At 40.4% G+C, this 17,095-nt stretch overlaps 1 protein-coding gene across 4 annotated transcripts in view; it reads left to right on the top strand.

Moving 5' to 3' along the window:
- orc5 (origin recognition complex, subunit 5) overlaps positions 1–17,095 on the top strand; it is a 108,387-nt gene that overhangs the window by 49,324 nt on the left and 41,968 nt on the right. For all 4 annotated transcript variants that reach the window (XM_078234727.1, XM_078234729.1, XM_078234731.1 and 1 more), the window contains exons 10-13: positions 245–297; positions 1,943–2,055; positions 5,073–5,120; positions 10,266–10,376. In XM_078234727.1, coding sequence (XP_078090853.1) covers positions 245–297; positions 1,943–2,055; positions 5,073–5,120; positions 10,266–10,376 — 325 coding nt within the window. The remainder of the gene's footprint in view (positions 1–244; positions 298–1,942; positions 2,056–5,072; positions 5,121–10,265; positions 10,377–17,095) is intronic.

Genomic DNA, 17,095 nt, shown 5'->3' with positions numbered 1-17,095 from the left:
AAAAAATGCTGCAAAATAGTCTAAGATTTACTTCATCCAGTTATCTTTATGTGAGTAAAATGGTTTATTTAAAGGGGGAATAGTCCATTCATTGAAAAAGTTAGCCTATTTGTTTCATTGTTTTGAGATTAAAGTAAAACTTTTGTTTTAAAATATGATGCTCTTTAAGAGAATATAAAACTATAAACTTAATTGATTTTGTACACAGAAATATTATTTTGCGAATTACATTCTTATGTTTCAGCTCTCAGTGGGAGAGGCTGCAGCAAGATGAAGAAGAAGATGGGCATGTGAAAGGTGAACCAATCCTGGTTTAGTTGACCAGAAGAATCTTTGTACTTTAGTTGCTGCTGATCAGATTGTGAATTTTTGTAGATGAGTGTGGATTGCAACATTAAATGAAATAAATTAAAATTTATAATCCTAACTATTTTAGTTTTAGGGATTGCAGGATACTATGCATTGTTGATCCACCCTCATTATAATTAGCATTTCGGCATGTTGCCACTTTGCGCCATATTCTTATGCGATTCTAACAGACAAAAGAATTACAAAGTTATGTAGTCATGATTGAGCAGACACTTAGAGGCAGGAACTACAAGAGACAAGGAAACAAGAATGACAAGTTGAAACAGACTGGACTGTGGAGAATTCCTTCCCACCTGAAATCATTTTCGGTGCATTGACTTATATGCTCATGAATGTTTCTCACTAGTATGCTTGAAGTTCCAGCCCATTGCTTTATACCTAATGGCTTTTTTCTTGGGCCCTCCTGCTCCCTTAACTGCCCTGAAGCTAGCTGCTATCAAACACCAAAACGGAATTCCACCAAATGTTCATACACTTATGGTTCCATACCCTGTTCCTCACACAGTTATCCCAGGGCCCATCCTAACTCCTTCACCACCATCTATGTTATGCCTGCTTTCTCCCATTCCACCCTGAACGTCAACTCATTGTTTAATCACGGCCACAGACTCACCACTGCTTGTCTGCCTTCTTAGCTTGGCCTTCGTTTTCAATTGTATATTTTGCAGCATCTCTTGACAGCCTTATTTTTACACCTTAAACTCTGTATGCTACCTTGCATCTTCCTGCATATCATAGTTGCTTAAACAACAAACGTGGAGCTAAACAGATTGAATGAGAAGCTTTGAGCTATGCAGAGTGAATGCTTGAAACATAAAACAGCAACAAGAATGAGAGAAATTATTAATTGCTGTCATTGTAAAATTGTGTTTTCAGATGTAGCAGTATGATAGGAAATTTAAATGATGAAAACACCTTATGTGAAAATCAGAAATTTCAACACGGTTTGGCAATCAGCCAAATGCAGCTTCTGGGCATGGGGAAATGGAAATCAACTTCACTGCAGTTGTAATATAGTGAAGTGACATGTTAACTTCATTAGGTCCTGTAAACTTGTGGTATGGATCATTTGGGTTGGTGAATTGTTATTTCAGTTCGATTGTGCTTTTCATTAACTAAGAGGGAAAAGGTCCTGCTAAATAATCATCTTAATATCTATGCTTCAAAGGCCTCCATTTGAAGTTTCTGTTTATTTTAAATTTGTGCCTACTGATTAACATCATTCCCTTACCATATTGAAACTTACTTTCAAATTAATGCAACAAATCAATGAAATGTCAAACTGTTCTATCAGAGTGGTCAAAGTAATTGTACATGAGATTTCCAGATTCTGGAGAAAAGGGTCTGGGAAGCCAGTACTTCCCTGGAATGAAATATCCAAAAATGGAGAGAAATTTTAGATTAAAAAAACAACTGCCAAATAAATTGATTTGTGCCTAACAGTTCACCTTGAAATTCACTATTACAAATATACTTCAGCAAAGTCAATCTGTATCCATAGAATTCTCCTTCCTCATGGTCTAAATTTTGATAACTTTGCAGACATTTAATTTTTTTTTGTTCGAATGCTCAGGACTTTCTGCCCACGCACATGTTGAACTTCCGTATTACTCAAAATTCCTGCTGATTGCTGCTTACCTCGCCTCCTATAATCCTGCTAGAACAGACAAAAGGTTTTTCTTGAAGGTACAGTAATTCAATTGATTTTCTTAATTTTAACCCTTAATTGATATGAATGGAATAGAGTAAATAGAGAAAAAGTGTTTGAAACAGTCAGCAGGTCTGGCAGCATCTGTTTCAGGCCTGTGATCTTTCATCAGAAGTCCTATGTATAATGGAGCATTGGACCATGAGAACATAGGAACAGAACAGGACTAGTCGATTCACCCTGTCGAGCTTGCTCCACCATTCAATTAGATCATGACTGATCTTCTACCTGAATACCACTTTCCCATGCTATCTCCATATCACTTTGAATATGCTCCATGATTAAGTCTCCACAGGTCTCTGGTGTAGAGCATTCCAAAGATTCAATGAAGAAATTCCTCCTCATCTCAGCCTTAAATGCTCTAGCCCTTATCCTGAGATTATGTCCCTTGGTTTTAGACTCACCAGCCAGAGGAAATATCTCCATCCACCCAGTCACACCCTGTCGGATATGTGCAAGTTTCAATTAGGTCACCTTTCATGCTTCGAAACTCCAGGGAATACAAACCCAGTCTCTCCAATGTCTCCTCATATAACAATCCTGCTATCCCAGTGACTAATCTAATGAACCAGAATAATAACATGGAAAACCATGATGGACAAAGAAGGAAGACATATCGGCAGTGCTATTTTGGAAATGGTATCATCAGAACAGATGCGATGGAGGCAAACGAACTGAGAGAATGGGGTGGTGTCCTTACAGGATGTGAGGTGTGAAGAACTATCGTCAAGGCAGTTGTGGGAATCGATGGGCTTGTAATGGATACTAGTGGACAGTTTAGTGGACCTCCTTGACCTCTCTGTCTCAATTTCTGGTGATAAACTGTCCACCAGTATCCAATGCAAGCCCACCGACTCCCACAGCCACATTGACTACAGCTCTCCACACCCACATCCTGTAAGGATTCCATCCCATTCTCTCAGTTCCTTTGCCTCCGCCGCATCTGTTCTAATGATGCCACTTTCCAAAATAGCGCTGCCGATATCCTTGCCCATGGCACCTTCCCATGTAATCGTGGAAGGTGCAACACCTGCCCCTTTACCTCCTCCCTGCTCATCGTCCCAGGTCCTAAATACCCCTTTCAGGTGAAGCAGTACTTCACATGCACCTCTTTCAATCTGGTCTATTTCATTTGCTGCTCCCAATGCGGTTTACTCTACATCGGACAGACCAAATGCAGACTGGGTGACTTTACTGAACACCTTCTGTCCGTCTGCAAGCAGGACCCAAATCTCCTGTCGCTTGCCATTTCAACACACCACCCTGCTCTCTTGCCCACATGTCCGTCCTTGGCCTTTTCAATGTTCTAGCGAACCCCAACGCAAACTGGAGGAACAGCACCTCATCTTCCGATTGGGCACTTCACAGCCTTCCTGACTGAACATTGAGTTCAACAACTTCACAGCATGAACTCTTCCCTCCACCTTCACCCCCAACTTCCATTTATTTTATTTCATTTTGTTTCATCTCACATCCATTTTATCGTCCTTCTTTCTCACTTCCATTTTTCCACTTTCCATTCCAACTTTCCTTCTTGCCCCCTCCCCCCTTCAGGGCAACTGCCACATTCCTCAGGCAGTCCTTTACCAATCTGTACCTCTATTCTACCATTCACGCATTCTAATTACTTTTAGCACCTTCTCAGCCTTCTGTATCCTCATTTACATTCCCGTTGTCCCATTCTACCCTCCCGTTGTCCCATTCTACTCTCCCCCATCATCACCACCACCACTACTACCTTCATAGTATAAATCTCTGCTGATTCTCTTTGCTCTCAGCTCTGATAAAGGGTCATGTAGACTAAAAACGTTGGCTCTATTCTCTCCCCACAGAAGCTGTCAGACCTGCTGAGATTTTCCAGCATTTTCTGTTGTTGTATCAGATATCTCTCTCATCAGCCTAGATTGTGTTTATGAAAGAGAGTGGAATTTGCACCCACCAGGACGGACAGTAGTTAGCATAGCTGCCTCACAGTGCCAGGAACCTGAGTTCAATTCCGGCCTCGGGTGACTGTCTTTGTGGAGTTTACACATTCTCCCCATGCCTTCATGATTTTCCTCCAGTTTCCTCTCTCGCTCCAAAGATGTCTAGGTTAGGTTGATTGGCCGTGCTAAAGTGACCTTGGTGTCAGGGGGATTAGCAGGGTAAATACATGAGGGATAGAATCTGGGTGGGATTATTGTTGTGATGTGGGTTTGATGGACTGGGTGGCCTCTTTCTGCACTGTAGGGATTCTGTGATTCTAAATCTGACTTAAAGGTGAGAATCATTCCATTGCCAAGCCTGACACCTTAATATTTTGGCTTACACAAATTATTTTATTGGTGCTTCAGATCAAAGTAGTACATTTTTGTTTGTGAAGGATGATGTAGTATGTATGGGTAACCATTTAGTTTACTTGAGAAAATTTGTATTGGTGGGCAACTAATACTTAGGAATGAAATCTTTTGTTTTAATTGGATATTTTCTTTAGCCTGAGGGTAGCTGTTGAATTAATTATTTTGAATTTACTCCAAAGCAGTTATAATCACAAACATAGGTTCGTGTGTAAAATAGATTTGTAATTTGAGAAACAGCAAATCATCCCTTTTACTGTAGATATCAATAAGCATGCAAGCTTTCCTGGACTATACTGAACTCCTAACCAACATCATGGGCAGAGTTTTCCCCCAAAAATTCTAAATGTCATAAAAGTGTGAAAATAGGAGTGTACCACACTGGTCTTTTGGGCCAAGCTTGGCATATAATCTTCCAGCACTCAGTCAGTTTTTTTCTGACAGCCTATGTTCGCCAGGGAAGATATCTTTCAAACAACAGACTGAATGGCAATTTATCCAGTTAATATTAGCAGGACCTGGTGAGCAAATTTGTTGCTGCAATTACCCACATTTCAAGGTTGCCTGTACTTGAATAGTAATTCATTTACAATAAATAATTGCTTCAAATAGATCAATACAATGTTTTAACTTTTCTTTCTCCTTTGCTTCATTTCCAGCATCATGGGAAAATTAAGAAAACCTCATTTTTGAAGAAACATGAAAAGGTGATTATTGATATTCAGTGTTGAATTTAAATTGGATTCGATCAATATCTGTGCTGCAGCATTCATTACTCAAATGACCAGTTTTAGAGGTGCTGGAATTTATAATCTGATGTGGTTTATTTCAAATTTCATAACATTACTCAGAAAGCATGCTTCATTTTCAGGAAAGCTAATCAGTTCTTCCATGATGAAACTGCGAGATGTTTCTCTTTTATTAGTTATTATACTGATAGAGTTGTTTTATGATCACTGCAAGAAAATTTGTTGGATCTTAGCATAGTTTTATTTAGTTAAGTTTTACCAACAGGATATTTTGTCGGCAGTTGAGTTAAAGGGATAGTTGGAATCTTCCATACTTTGCTTTTTGGTTAATGTTTCATTGCCATTCTTTTCAGTGCTTGTGGTAAGGAGCTGTTTTCCTCTCTTCCCATTTCATAGTGACTTGTCCCCTTCAGGGTATCATGATATTTTTGAGGTCGAATTTATTTTATTTCATTTTGATTCATCTCATTTATCCATTTTATCGTCCTTCTTTCTCACTTCCATTTTTCCACTTTCCATTCCAACTTTCCTTCTTGCCCCCTCTCCCCCCCTTCAGGGCAACTGTCACATTCCTCAGGCAGTCCTTTACCAATCTGTACCTCTGTTCTACCATTCATGCATTCTGATTACTTTTAGCACCTTCTCAGCCTTCTGTATCCTCATTTACATTCCCGTTGTCCCATTCCACCCTCCCCCATCATCACCACCACCACCACCACCCTCATAGTATAAATCTCTGCTGATTCTCTTTGCTGTCAGCTCTGATAGAGGGTCATGTAGACTCAGAGTTCTGAAGAAGAGTCACACAGACTCAAAACGTTAACCCTGTTTCCCTCTATGCAGATTCTGCCAGACCTGATAAGTTTTTCTTTCATTTTCTGTTTCACAACACTTCAGTGATTTCTTGGCTGAATTTGTATCTGTGCATCTGTGTCTCCAGTGTAAACCTGAAAACTATGCTGTTTTAGTTTATTGAACTTCAAGCAAACTGCTTGAATGCTATTGCTGCAATGTGCATTGGAATATTGTATAGCCAGGCACAATTGAGACTGGTTAGATCAAACATTTTTCAATGCCCCATATGTCCTGATATGTTTGTAGTTAATTTTTTTCTTCTATGCAGCCAAAATTCAAACCAATCAATTTTCTTTTTGGTTGCTTTGTATTTTTGACCACACAATTTTTAGGTTGCGCATGAGTGGTTAACGGGGCTGGAATTTGATTTAAATTATCAACTTTTAAGTGTTAAGTATAGGTTACTGAAGTGTTCCATGCTTGTCAAATTAAAAGGATTTCCATAATGGATTTAGTTCCCAAAACATTGAAAAAAATTATAAACTGAACTGGACCAGCCATATAAATATTATGACTACAAGAGCAAGTCAGAGTCTGGAAATTCTGCAGAGAATAACTCGCTTCTTACCCTGCTCCTATCTTCTATGTTTCTATAAAAGCAGGATTAGGTTATTGAGTTGGACAATCAATCATAACCTAATGAATGGTGGAGCAAGCTCGAAGGGCCAAATGGCCTTCTCCTGCTCCTATCTTCTATGTTTCTTGACTCCCCACAATGTACAGGGTACAGTTCAAAAGTGTAATGGAATAGTCTCCACTTGTCTGGATGAATCCAGCTCTAACATCACGGAAGAAACTTAACACCAAACAGGGCAAAACAACCCACTAGATTGACACCCCATCCACCACCTTAGATAGTCACTCCCTCCACCAGCAATACACAATGACAACAGAGTGTACCACCTACGAGATGCACTGCAGCAACTCATCAAGGCTCCTTCAATAGCACATTCCAAACCCGTGACATCTACCACCCAGAAGGACTAGGACAAGCAGACATGTGGGAGTGCCACCACTTGCAAGTTCCCCTCCAAGCCACACACCATCCTGACTTAGAACTATATTGCCATTACCTCTCAGGATCAAAATCCTCCCTAACAGCAGTGGAGTTACCTGCACCAGATGGACATACATTTGGGCCCTTGAGCCTGCTTCGCCATTCAATAAGATCATGGCTGATCTGCTTGTGTTTTGAGTTCCACGTTCCCATCTATCCTCAATAACCTTAGACTCTTGTTAGGGAAGCTATCTACTTCTGCCTTCAAAATATTTAATGACCCTTCTTCCATAGCCTTCTGAGGCAGAGAGTTCTAAGTCTCACAACCCTCTGGAATGGACTGCAATTGTTCAAGAAGGTGTCTCACCACCTTTTCATGGGCAATTAGAGATGGACAACAAATGCTGACCTTGCCAACAATGCCCACATCCCATGAAAGAATAACATTTTAAAAATCTTAACATCACAAATAATAAAAGTACTTAACCATTGTAAGATAGTTTCCATGTTACTATTCCTGTTCCGCGGGCATGAGTAGCCAACATCAGAGCCGGTGAATGTTCCTATTCAGTGCATCTTTACATGTGTATCTTCGTTTTTCTTTCTACAATCATAAATTGCACATTTCCTTCATTATTCCATAATCAGACAAGTGATGACCATACATTCTATCTATTTTACTCCTGCGCAGGTCTTTGAAATTTAGGAGGAACACTTAAGATTGTTGCACCTCTAACTGTAGTGCCTCAGCTCCATCTTGTCCTTCTCTATTAGTGTGAGCAACTATTTACAGTATCCACAACTTGCTCTTCACTGATACGCACAATATCAACCAAATTAACATGGTTGCTTCTGAAACTTTCACACGCAAAATCAATAAAATCTGTTTTTTTTTAAATGTTACATTATCGCCGAAATCTTACTGCTGTTCACACCGACAGGATTACGGTTCCTCCATTGAAGCACCTGCCATGGGATTCCCGGCAGCGATGGGTACATTCAGTAGGAAACTCTATTAACAAAGGCAGGACCATAAGATCCTGCCGCCAGTGAATGGTGTGCTGCCTCCCGCCACCACCAAATGCAGCAGAGAGGGAGAAAAATCCTGCCCTATATTTGTACGATCACTAGCTTCTCAGTAAGAAGCAGCCGCTTCATCATAGATCAGAATTCTGTTTTATTTTTACTACTTTTCTGCTGAAATCATTTATCTAATGATGTACAGTTCTACAACATCTGCAACCAGCCATTGATTTGCCTGTATTATAGCTTTATATGCTGTCATTGCTGAGCCTGATCTTGTTCTCTTCCAGTATCCTTCCAGCATTAGCACAGTGTTGGATACATTATGTAGCTTTGTGCTTTTTCTTGGGGAGGGACCGACAGACGGTGCTACATTATATATTCTGATATAAATGCTAATGGCAGTGTGTGTATGTATCCACACGCTATGCAACAGATCGTTGCTTCTCTTCTAGATGTTTTTTTCCCCCCTCTCTTCTCCATCTGCTCTCCATGCCTCCATCCCAGTATTTTACAGCCCGCCCAAAGCATAACTCCCAACTGCATGTTTATTCGCTGATCCCATAAGTTACAGCAGCTGAAAGTCCTGATTATCAAAATATTGGGCCGCCTTTTGCATCGCACAACAGTTTCTGAGTATCGTATTTTCTAACTTTGTTGGTACTAAAATGTTTAAACAAAGTCTAGCGTGTTCAGAGTTTGAAAGATAGCTGCACTTGTGGTGGGTGTTTTCTGGTATAATATTATGTTTGTAGATGTCACCTTAACTCTGCTAATAAATCATACTTCATTGTGATATATTTGGTTGTTTCCTAAGCAGAAATTATTTGCGCTGCAGAATGTGAGGTTTATACAATGGATTCTATGATAAATGATGTGAGTGATGACAAAAGATGCATAGCATGATTTGTGTTCATATACTTGGAGTAAGACCAGATGGGTCATAAAATTACCAAATAAGCCTGGTTTTTTGTATGCTTTCTGCAAAATACCTAGGAGCGTTGGAAGCTCTTACTCAGTTTACACTGCTGAAAACCTGAAAATGTTGAGAGCTAACTGGTCGCCAAGTAGAAGAAAATTCACTCTTAAAATTTTCAGTTACCAGTTTTTCTGCTTCATTCAGGAAATGGTGGATAAAATTGTCAGCGTGCAGGTTTGTTATTGGAAATTATTTGGGGTGTCGCACCAACCTGGTGAGAACTGTTCATGCTTAACTTATTATTATGCATTTTTAATTGGTGTGTATTTAGTTTGCATGCATGTTTTGCTCAATTATTAATAAAATGGCCTGAGAATGAATCACCTTCACATATGAGGGACATGCCTGCTTTGCCTCTCTAAATTTGAAACTTGCCTCTATAAGAGTGGGCCCATGTTGTGACACCCTCTCCAAACTTGATCTACCTCGGCAGCGCCCATTTCTGGTGAAAACGTTGAGGCTTCAGAGCTGCCGGCCCTGTGATTGGGTCAGCAACATTGGAAACTGCCAATGGCAACAAGCTATTTGGAGGTTTTCTCTGGGAATATAACTGCTGGTTGTTTTGCTGGTAAGTGCACTCTCAGGGTCTCTATTTTGTCCCAAGTTCACGACAGAATTGAGCCATAAGTGTTAGGAATTTCACATTAGTCAAGGAGCAGGTAAGGTACTTGGTGAGAGTTGTCCTGAGGAAGATTTTTTTAAAACAGTCTGGGATAAATGAAAATCTAAAAATGCACAGTGTAAAGCTAAGCTTAACAGCTAGCCTTTATGGCGATGTGTCAGAGCTGAGAAGAGAAAATAAAAATGGTCTACAACATTTGGTGATTAGTGTAGTATTGTAAATAGACATGATGTCCAAAGATTTAAATGATCAATTACAATGGGAAAGATGGGTCCAGTCTCTGGAAAATAGGGATCTTCTGAGCTTTGTCCTTTCCTTTCCTGCATGGGTTTTCATTGCCACATTTTTAGGGTGTTTTAAGAAATCAGTGTAGAGGAACATTGATGTTTTGTTGTCATATCGTGTTGTCACTGTTGACTGCAGACCTTCAGTTACTGTTCTCAATTATTGCAACATCATTCTCATTAATTAATGGCAGCTATTTTTTTGAAAACATGATGCACAACAGTTTAAGAAAATGAATTACACAAACGAGTGGTTGTTCACTTAATTGGCTTGCCAGCATATAATGTCCCTTGATGCACTATTACTAAGACAGATCAGTCTAATTAACCTTGTCTTTTACAGACCAGTAATCACCTCCTTGGCCCCAAACCATTCCCACTGGATAGATTGTTGGCAATTTTCTACAGCATTGTCGACAGTAGAGTGATTCCCACTGAAAATATTTTCTCTCAGGTGAGTTTGGAATATATCAATGTTAACTGGTTCATTGGGGAAAAGCTTGAAAAGGTTGCTATTTCAGAGATGAAAAGGTTGCCCAACTCCAGGAATCAGAAATGAATTGGTCACAATCCTTTAAAACACAGAGAATGCTGACTTTCAAAGTATGTAATGCTAATGGTGTGAAAACTTAGTATTGCAATACATCTATTGTTTTTAATCTGACAAACTTTTTTGTGGTCTGCACAATTCCATGCTCTATATCTGTTGAATCTGTTGAAGCAGTGCTTACATTGCAGATTCTTTCTCTCGTAACTTTAATTAGCTATGCGATCTATAGAGTGGTTATGCCAATATAGTGTACTCGTTTACATTGAAGTTGTTGGTGCATATTAATGGAATTGGTGTATGACAAATAGAGGCAGTCTTCTGGATTCAATGTTCCAAAATGTATCAATAATAGACACTTGCATCACTATAACAAATGGAAACATATTCCTGTAACTTCCAAGCTTCCAGGAGTTTCAACTGGGGGGTACCACAAAGATGCATTGAGGAATTCTTTGCCCCACCCCCACAGAAGTCCGCAGGTAAGGATTGCCAGGGAAGTTGGGCAATTGCCCTGCAATCGGAATCATCCAAAAGTACGATTTAAATTGCTAACTTTGGATGCTTCCTGGACCTTTAAACTTACCTAATTTACGGCAGCAAGTTGCTGTAAAAAGGGAGTGACATAGCCTCAGCTTTGACAGATGACCTCAGGAGCATGCTACCCCCACATGGCCCTTGCTCAGCCTAAGCTGGAAGGGCGGGGCAGGAAAAAATCGCCCGGATTTGAAGGTAGGAAACTTGGAGCGGCGTGGCAATCTGAGCAGAGATTTGGGCCCAATTATCTTTTTATGCTTCAGAAGTTGCAAATGGTGAACTAATGTATTTAAGATTAAAAAGGGTAGTCCTTAATTGTACATATGGCAGGAAACCCGATGTTTTGATAAATTTATGCACCTGATTACTCCCAAGTTCCTGTCCACATTTTTGCTAAATTGTTTAAAATAAGATAAAATAAACTTAATGGACAAGTTGCTAGCTTTTGCCATTGAATGCATATGTTTTTATTAACTTTGTTTATAGAGACTAATTGGAAGCCATGGGTACATGTACTCAATAAAGGGAGGAGTACTTTAATTGAAAACGTTTTCAAGCACAGTGTCCTTTGGTAAAAGAAGAAATGAATGTTCAGTGATGTAGACACAGTAGGATCACGATTTCAAAGTAATTGCACCACACTAACATTTAGACTGCTAGCAATTCTGAATTCCAGGTCCCCCTTGGCTGCCAGTTTTTATGTTGTAAGAAGTTTAACAACACCAGGTTAAAGTCCAACAGGTTTATTTGGTAGCAAAAGCCACACAAGCTTTCGGAGCTGCAAGCCCCTTCTTCAGGTGAGTGGGAATTCTGTTCACAAACAGAGCATATAAAGACACAAACTCAATTTACATGAATAATGGTTGGAATGCGAATACTTATAACTAATCAAGTCTTTAAGAAACAGTTTCTTAAAGACTTGATTAGTTGTAAGTATTCGCATTCCAACCATTATTCATGTAAATTGAGTTTGTGTCTTTATATGCTCTGTTTGTGAACAGAATTCCCACTCACCTGAAGAAGGGGCTTGCAGCTCCGAAAGCTTCTGTGGCTTTTGCTACCAAATAAACCTGTTGGACTTTAACCTGGTGTTGTTAAACTTCTTACTGTGTTTACCCCAGTCCAACGCCGGCATCTCCACATCAGTTTTTATGTTCTCAGCCAATGTACTGTCACAAAAACAATACCTAATATTACAGTAATAAAACATTTCGGACATCAGAAATTGCTTTATTACTGTAAACATTTAAAATTAAAACATCCCTGTCTCCCCTCTTGGTTTTCTGGTATCTATTAACCTGTTTTAACTTTATTTGTAAATTATATATCTTTTTTAAAAAAAAATTGAAGTCTTTTTTCATAGTATCCTTTATTGTGTGCATCCATGTGCATATTTCTTTGCGCCCCTGCCATTATTGCTTTCCCTCTTGCCTTTCACTTTTTCTTCCAAACTCTTGTGTTTTTAACACTTTGTGACCACTGGTGGGAAAGGCCGCAATGGAACTTGAGAGATTAGACGCGTTAATTTCTGGCTCCTTGGAAAAGGATTCCAGGAAAAGTCAGCAAACTCCTCACTCTGAAGGGTACCCTGATCTTCGCTTACCGCAGAGCCACAATGAATGAGATGACGACTATTAACGAAAAGCACTCACTACCACCACCACTGCTATCCCAATCCAGAAAAATAGGTTGGCAGAAACCAGAATCTTTAGGAAACTTTAGGTTTTGGGCAAAAACAGATAGCATAGTTGGCATTACAAATTATATTTTTCTGGAATAATGGCTTTCCTTCAAGCGGTGGAACTACCTTAATACAAAGCCCTTTACTCTGGAAATCATTCCTGGGCAATCAACAGGAGTGGAAGGTCTCAGCTGAGAGTGATAACTTCCCGAACACTCAATGAAATGGCTGTTGGTCCATTCTTTCAAGAATAGAAAATAAGCTGTTTTTACGAGCAACTTTCTTTTCTTTAAAATCATGAATTCTTTAAGCTGTTTGAAATAGGGAAGTAGACAAAATTTGGGACTAGAGTTGGTTATTTTTGATGATGATAACTATTTTATACTGGTGCATTAAATAAATTTAACACTGGGTGGCAGCATTGTGCTAAGATTTGCAAAGTAAGGGGGTAATCTTACCAGAATTTGTCAAAGTGTCATTTCTGGTGAGAAAACCAGTGGGGAGCTCTCCAGCTCCACTGGCCTGTTTGCTCTCGGAATAGTCACACTTTAACAGCTAAAGTTTGCAGGTCATTCTGGCAGGTTGGGGACTCTTAGAACCGACAAAGCAAGCTGCACAGAGATCAGGACGTCATTTTGAAAGGATGCCCCAGAAGTTACCTCTGTGGCGGTGGTGGGGGGAGTTACCAGGGCCTTGCCTGGCCATGTCCCCCTCCCCTGAGAGTTATACTTTGCACGCCCAGAGGGATCCCCTCGACAGGTTTACGTTTTCAAACCTGTCAAGAACTTGGCTCACGTCACGTCAACAAGGTATGAATATTCAGTGAGGGGGGATAATTTGGCAAGGGACTACTAAATTATATGGAAATTTATTAAAATCAGGATCTCACCCATTATTGCCTTGAACCTGATTACATCACTGGCAAAGGCCAACGAAAATCAGAAGGCGCATTAACACCGGAATGAACCACGCTTTTCAAATCTCATGAGATTTTGACCCCACTCCACCAATCCCACCTTCTGAGAGTGAATCCTTCTCTACCACCCCCCACCCCTCACCCAATCGTCTCCAAATGACATGTGGAAAGGAAATTTATGGGCCAGCAATCCAGGCAATTACTTTGGAATTGTGCCACTGGGAGCCTGTACGGCTGACCCTAGAACATTTTCCAAAATCAGTTAGTAGCTCCCTTGTTAACCTGCCATCAAAGGTACCTGCCATATATTATACACCAGAAAGCCCAGCAGAAGTGCCTGGGTTGGAGGTGTTGATGCTCTTCTTCCTTATCTCTGCTCCCCTCCCCAGCTCCTCTGTTTGTAGTTACAGTGAAGGAGGAGAATTTTAACATTTGAAAACCCACTGAGCAGGAGAGGTTGGCAGGACCTCAAATGAAAAGTCTGTGATGACAGAAGCTCTTCAAGTAAAGAACTTTAAAACACTGGTGATGGAAGAATGTAAGTAATAGTAGTAGTAATAGATCATTTGGTCACTTTGAGCCTGCTTCACCATTCAGAATGATCATATCTCCCGCCTCAAGCTCCACTTTCCTACACGCCACCCATATTTCTTGATCCCTGAGAGATCACAAATCTCTTTAATGTACTCAACAATTGACCATTTACAATCCTTTCGGGTAGAGAATTCCAAAGATTCACAATCTTCTGAGTGAAGAAATTTCTCCTCATCTCAGTCCAAAATGGTCTACCCTTTAGCCTGAGGCTGTGGTTTAGGGATGGCAGTAAATAAATTCTGACTGTGCCAGCAACGCTCACAACCCATGAATTAATTTTTTTAAAAAGAGCCCCTAGCCATGGAAAATCTATCTCTCTGTCTATCCTGTCAAGCCCTTTCAGAATCTTGTATGTTTCAATGCGATAACCTCATATTTCTAAACTCCAGAGACTATAGACCCAATTTACCCAGCCTCTCACCCCAGGAACTAATCAAACAAACTTTCACAGTGCTGCCTTCAAGGCAAGCAATTACTTCTTTAGATCTGGAGATGAAAACTGTATGGAGTATTCCAGGTGTGATCTCACCAAAGCTCTATACAATTACAGTATATATTGCAATAAGATTTATTTATTCGTGTATTCCAATTTCCTTGGAATAAAATCCAATGTGTCATTTACCTTGCTAATTGCTTGCTACACCTGCATGCTTAACTTTCTGTTCCTCTTACAAGTACATCTGGCAGGAACTCGATGGACCAAATGGCCTACTCCTTTACTGCACTGATTCTATGAAGTCTCACAACACCAGGTTAAAGGCCAACAGGTTTATTTGGTAGCAAAAGCCACTAGCTTTCGGAGCGCTGCTCCTTCGCCAGGTAAGTGGGAATTCTGTTCACAAACAGGGCATATAAAGACACAAACTCAATTTACAAAATAATGGTTGGAATGCGAGTCTTTACAGTAATCAAGTCTTAAAGGTACAGACAATGTGAGTGGAGAGAGCATTAAGCACAGGTTACCTCTGCAAGACGTGCCGGATCATCGACACGGATGCCATCATCTCACGTGAGAACACCATCCACCAGGTACACGGTACATACTCTTGCAACTCGGCCAACGTTGTCTACCTGATACACTGCAGGAAAGGATGTCCCGAGGCATGGTACATTGGGGAGACACTACAACAACGGATGAATGAACACCGCTCGACAATCACCAGGCAAGAGCGTTCTCTTCCTGTTGGGGAACACTTCAGCGGTCATGGGCATTTGGCCTCTGATCTTCGGGTAAGCGTTCTCCAAGGCGGCCTTCACGACACACGACAATGCAGAGTCGCTGAGCAGAGACCGATAGTCAAGTTCCGCACACATGAGGACGGCCTCAACCGGGATCTTGGGTTCATGTCACACTGAAGCTCCACGACTTGCCTGGGCTTGCAAAATCTCACTAACTGTCCTGTCTGGAGACAATACGCATCTCTTTAACCTGTGCTTAACCCTCTCTCCACTCACATTGTCTGTACCTTTAAGACTTGATTACCTGTAAAGACTCGCATTTCAACCATTATTTTGTAAATTGAGTTTGTGTCTTTATATTGCCCTGTTTGTGAACAGAACTCCCACTCACCTGACGAAGGAGCAGCGCTCCGAAAGCTAGTGGCTTTTGCTACCAAATAAACCTGTTGGACTTTAACTTGGTGTTGTGAGACTTCTTACTGTGTTTACCCCAGCCCAACGCCGGCATCTCCACATCCTGATTCTATGACGCAAGTCTTGGAAATACTCCTAAAAGAATTACAAAATTTCCTTCAACGGCATTTAAAAGTTTACACATTTTTTTTTAAAAACTGCTTTGTTATTCTTAGCACCAAAGTGAATAAACTTATTATATTCCGTCTGCCACCTTGTTACTTACTCACTTAACCTGTATGTATCTCTTTGCAGCCTCTGTGTCTTTCACATCACCAACATTACCACCTAGTTTTGTATTGTCAGCAAATGTGGACATGTTATTCTCAGTGTCTTTGTCACTGTATAAGTTGTAATTAGCTGAGGCCCCAGCACTGATTCTTGTGGCATTTCACCACTTACAGTCTGCCAACTTGAAAATGCTTTGTTTATTCCTCTTCTATATTTTTCTCGTGCTTTCCTAAAGAAGCAATCAATAGTTTAAAACCTGAAAACCATGGAACAATGATTTCCTTCAATTCCTTCTCTACTCAGGTCTCCCTTTGGTCCAGAGTGGCATTCCATTTAATAGTTGAGCCATGCAGACCAGGGAGAGTCTCTGCCAATTTTTATTCTGTTGATCTTAGTCATCTGTATTTGCTTTTCATTCTCTTTTTCCTCCTTCGGTAGTGAACAGTTTCACATTAGTGACATTTGACCAACTCCAGCAACTTTACATTAGTCACGATGATGCACCATTATTGCTATTCCAGTTTTTTTAAATTTAAAGTTTATAACCTTTTGACATAAATACAATGTGAACAAGGAATAGAGGTTAAAATAAGTTCAGCCTAGTTCAAATTGCAATAAATTTACTGTGATGGAAACATCAGCAAAGTCTTATTGAGGTAACTAAGTGTGTTGATGAAGGTAGGGCAGTTGATGTCATATACATGGATTTTAGTAAGGCGTTTGATAAGGTCCCCCATGGTCGGCTTATGATGAAAGTGAGGAGGTGTGGGATAGAGGGAAAGTTGGCCGATTGGATAGGTAACTGGCTGTCTGACCGAAGACAGAGGGTGGTGGTCGATGGAAAATTTTTGGATTGGAGGCAGGTTGCTAGCGGTGTGCCGCAGGGATCAGTGCTTGGTCCTCTGCTCTTTGTGATTTTTATTAATGACTTAGAGGATGGGGCTGAAGGGTGGATCAGTAAATTTGCTGATGACACCAAGATTGGTGGAGTAGTGGATGAGGTGGAGGGCTGTTGTAGGCTGCAAAGAGACATAG

The sequence above is a fragment of the Mustelus asterias genome, chromosome 19 (genome assembly GCF_964213995.1).
Source record: "Mustelus asterias chromosome 19, sMusAst1.hap1.1, whole genome shotgun sequence".
Taxonomy (NCBI): domain Eukaryota; kingdom Metazoa; phylum Chordata; class Chondrichthyes; order Carcharhiniformes; family Triakidae; genus Mustelus; species Mustelus asterias.
This window is presented reverse-complemented; position numbering and strand designations above follow the sequence as displayed.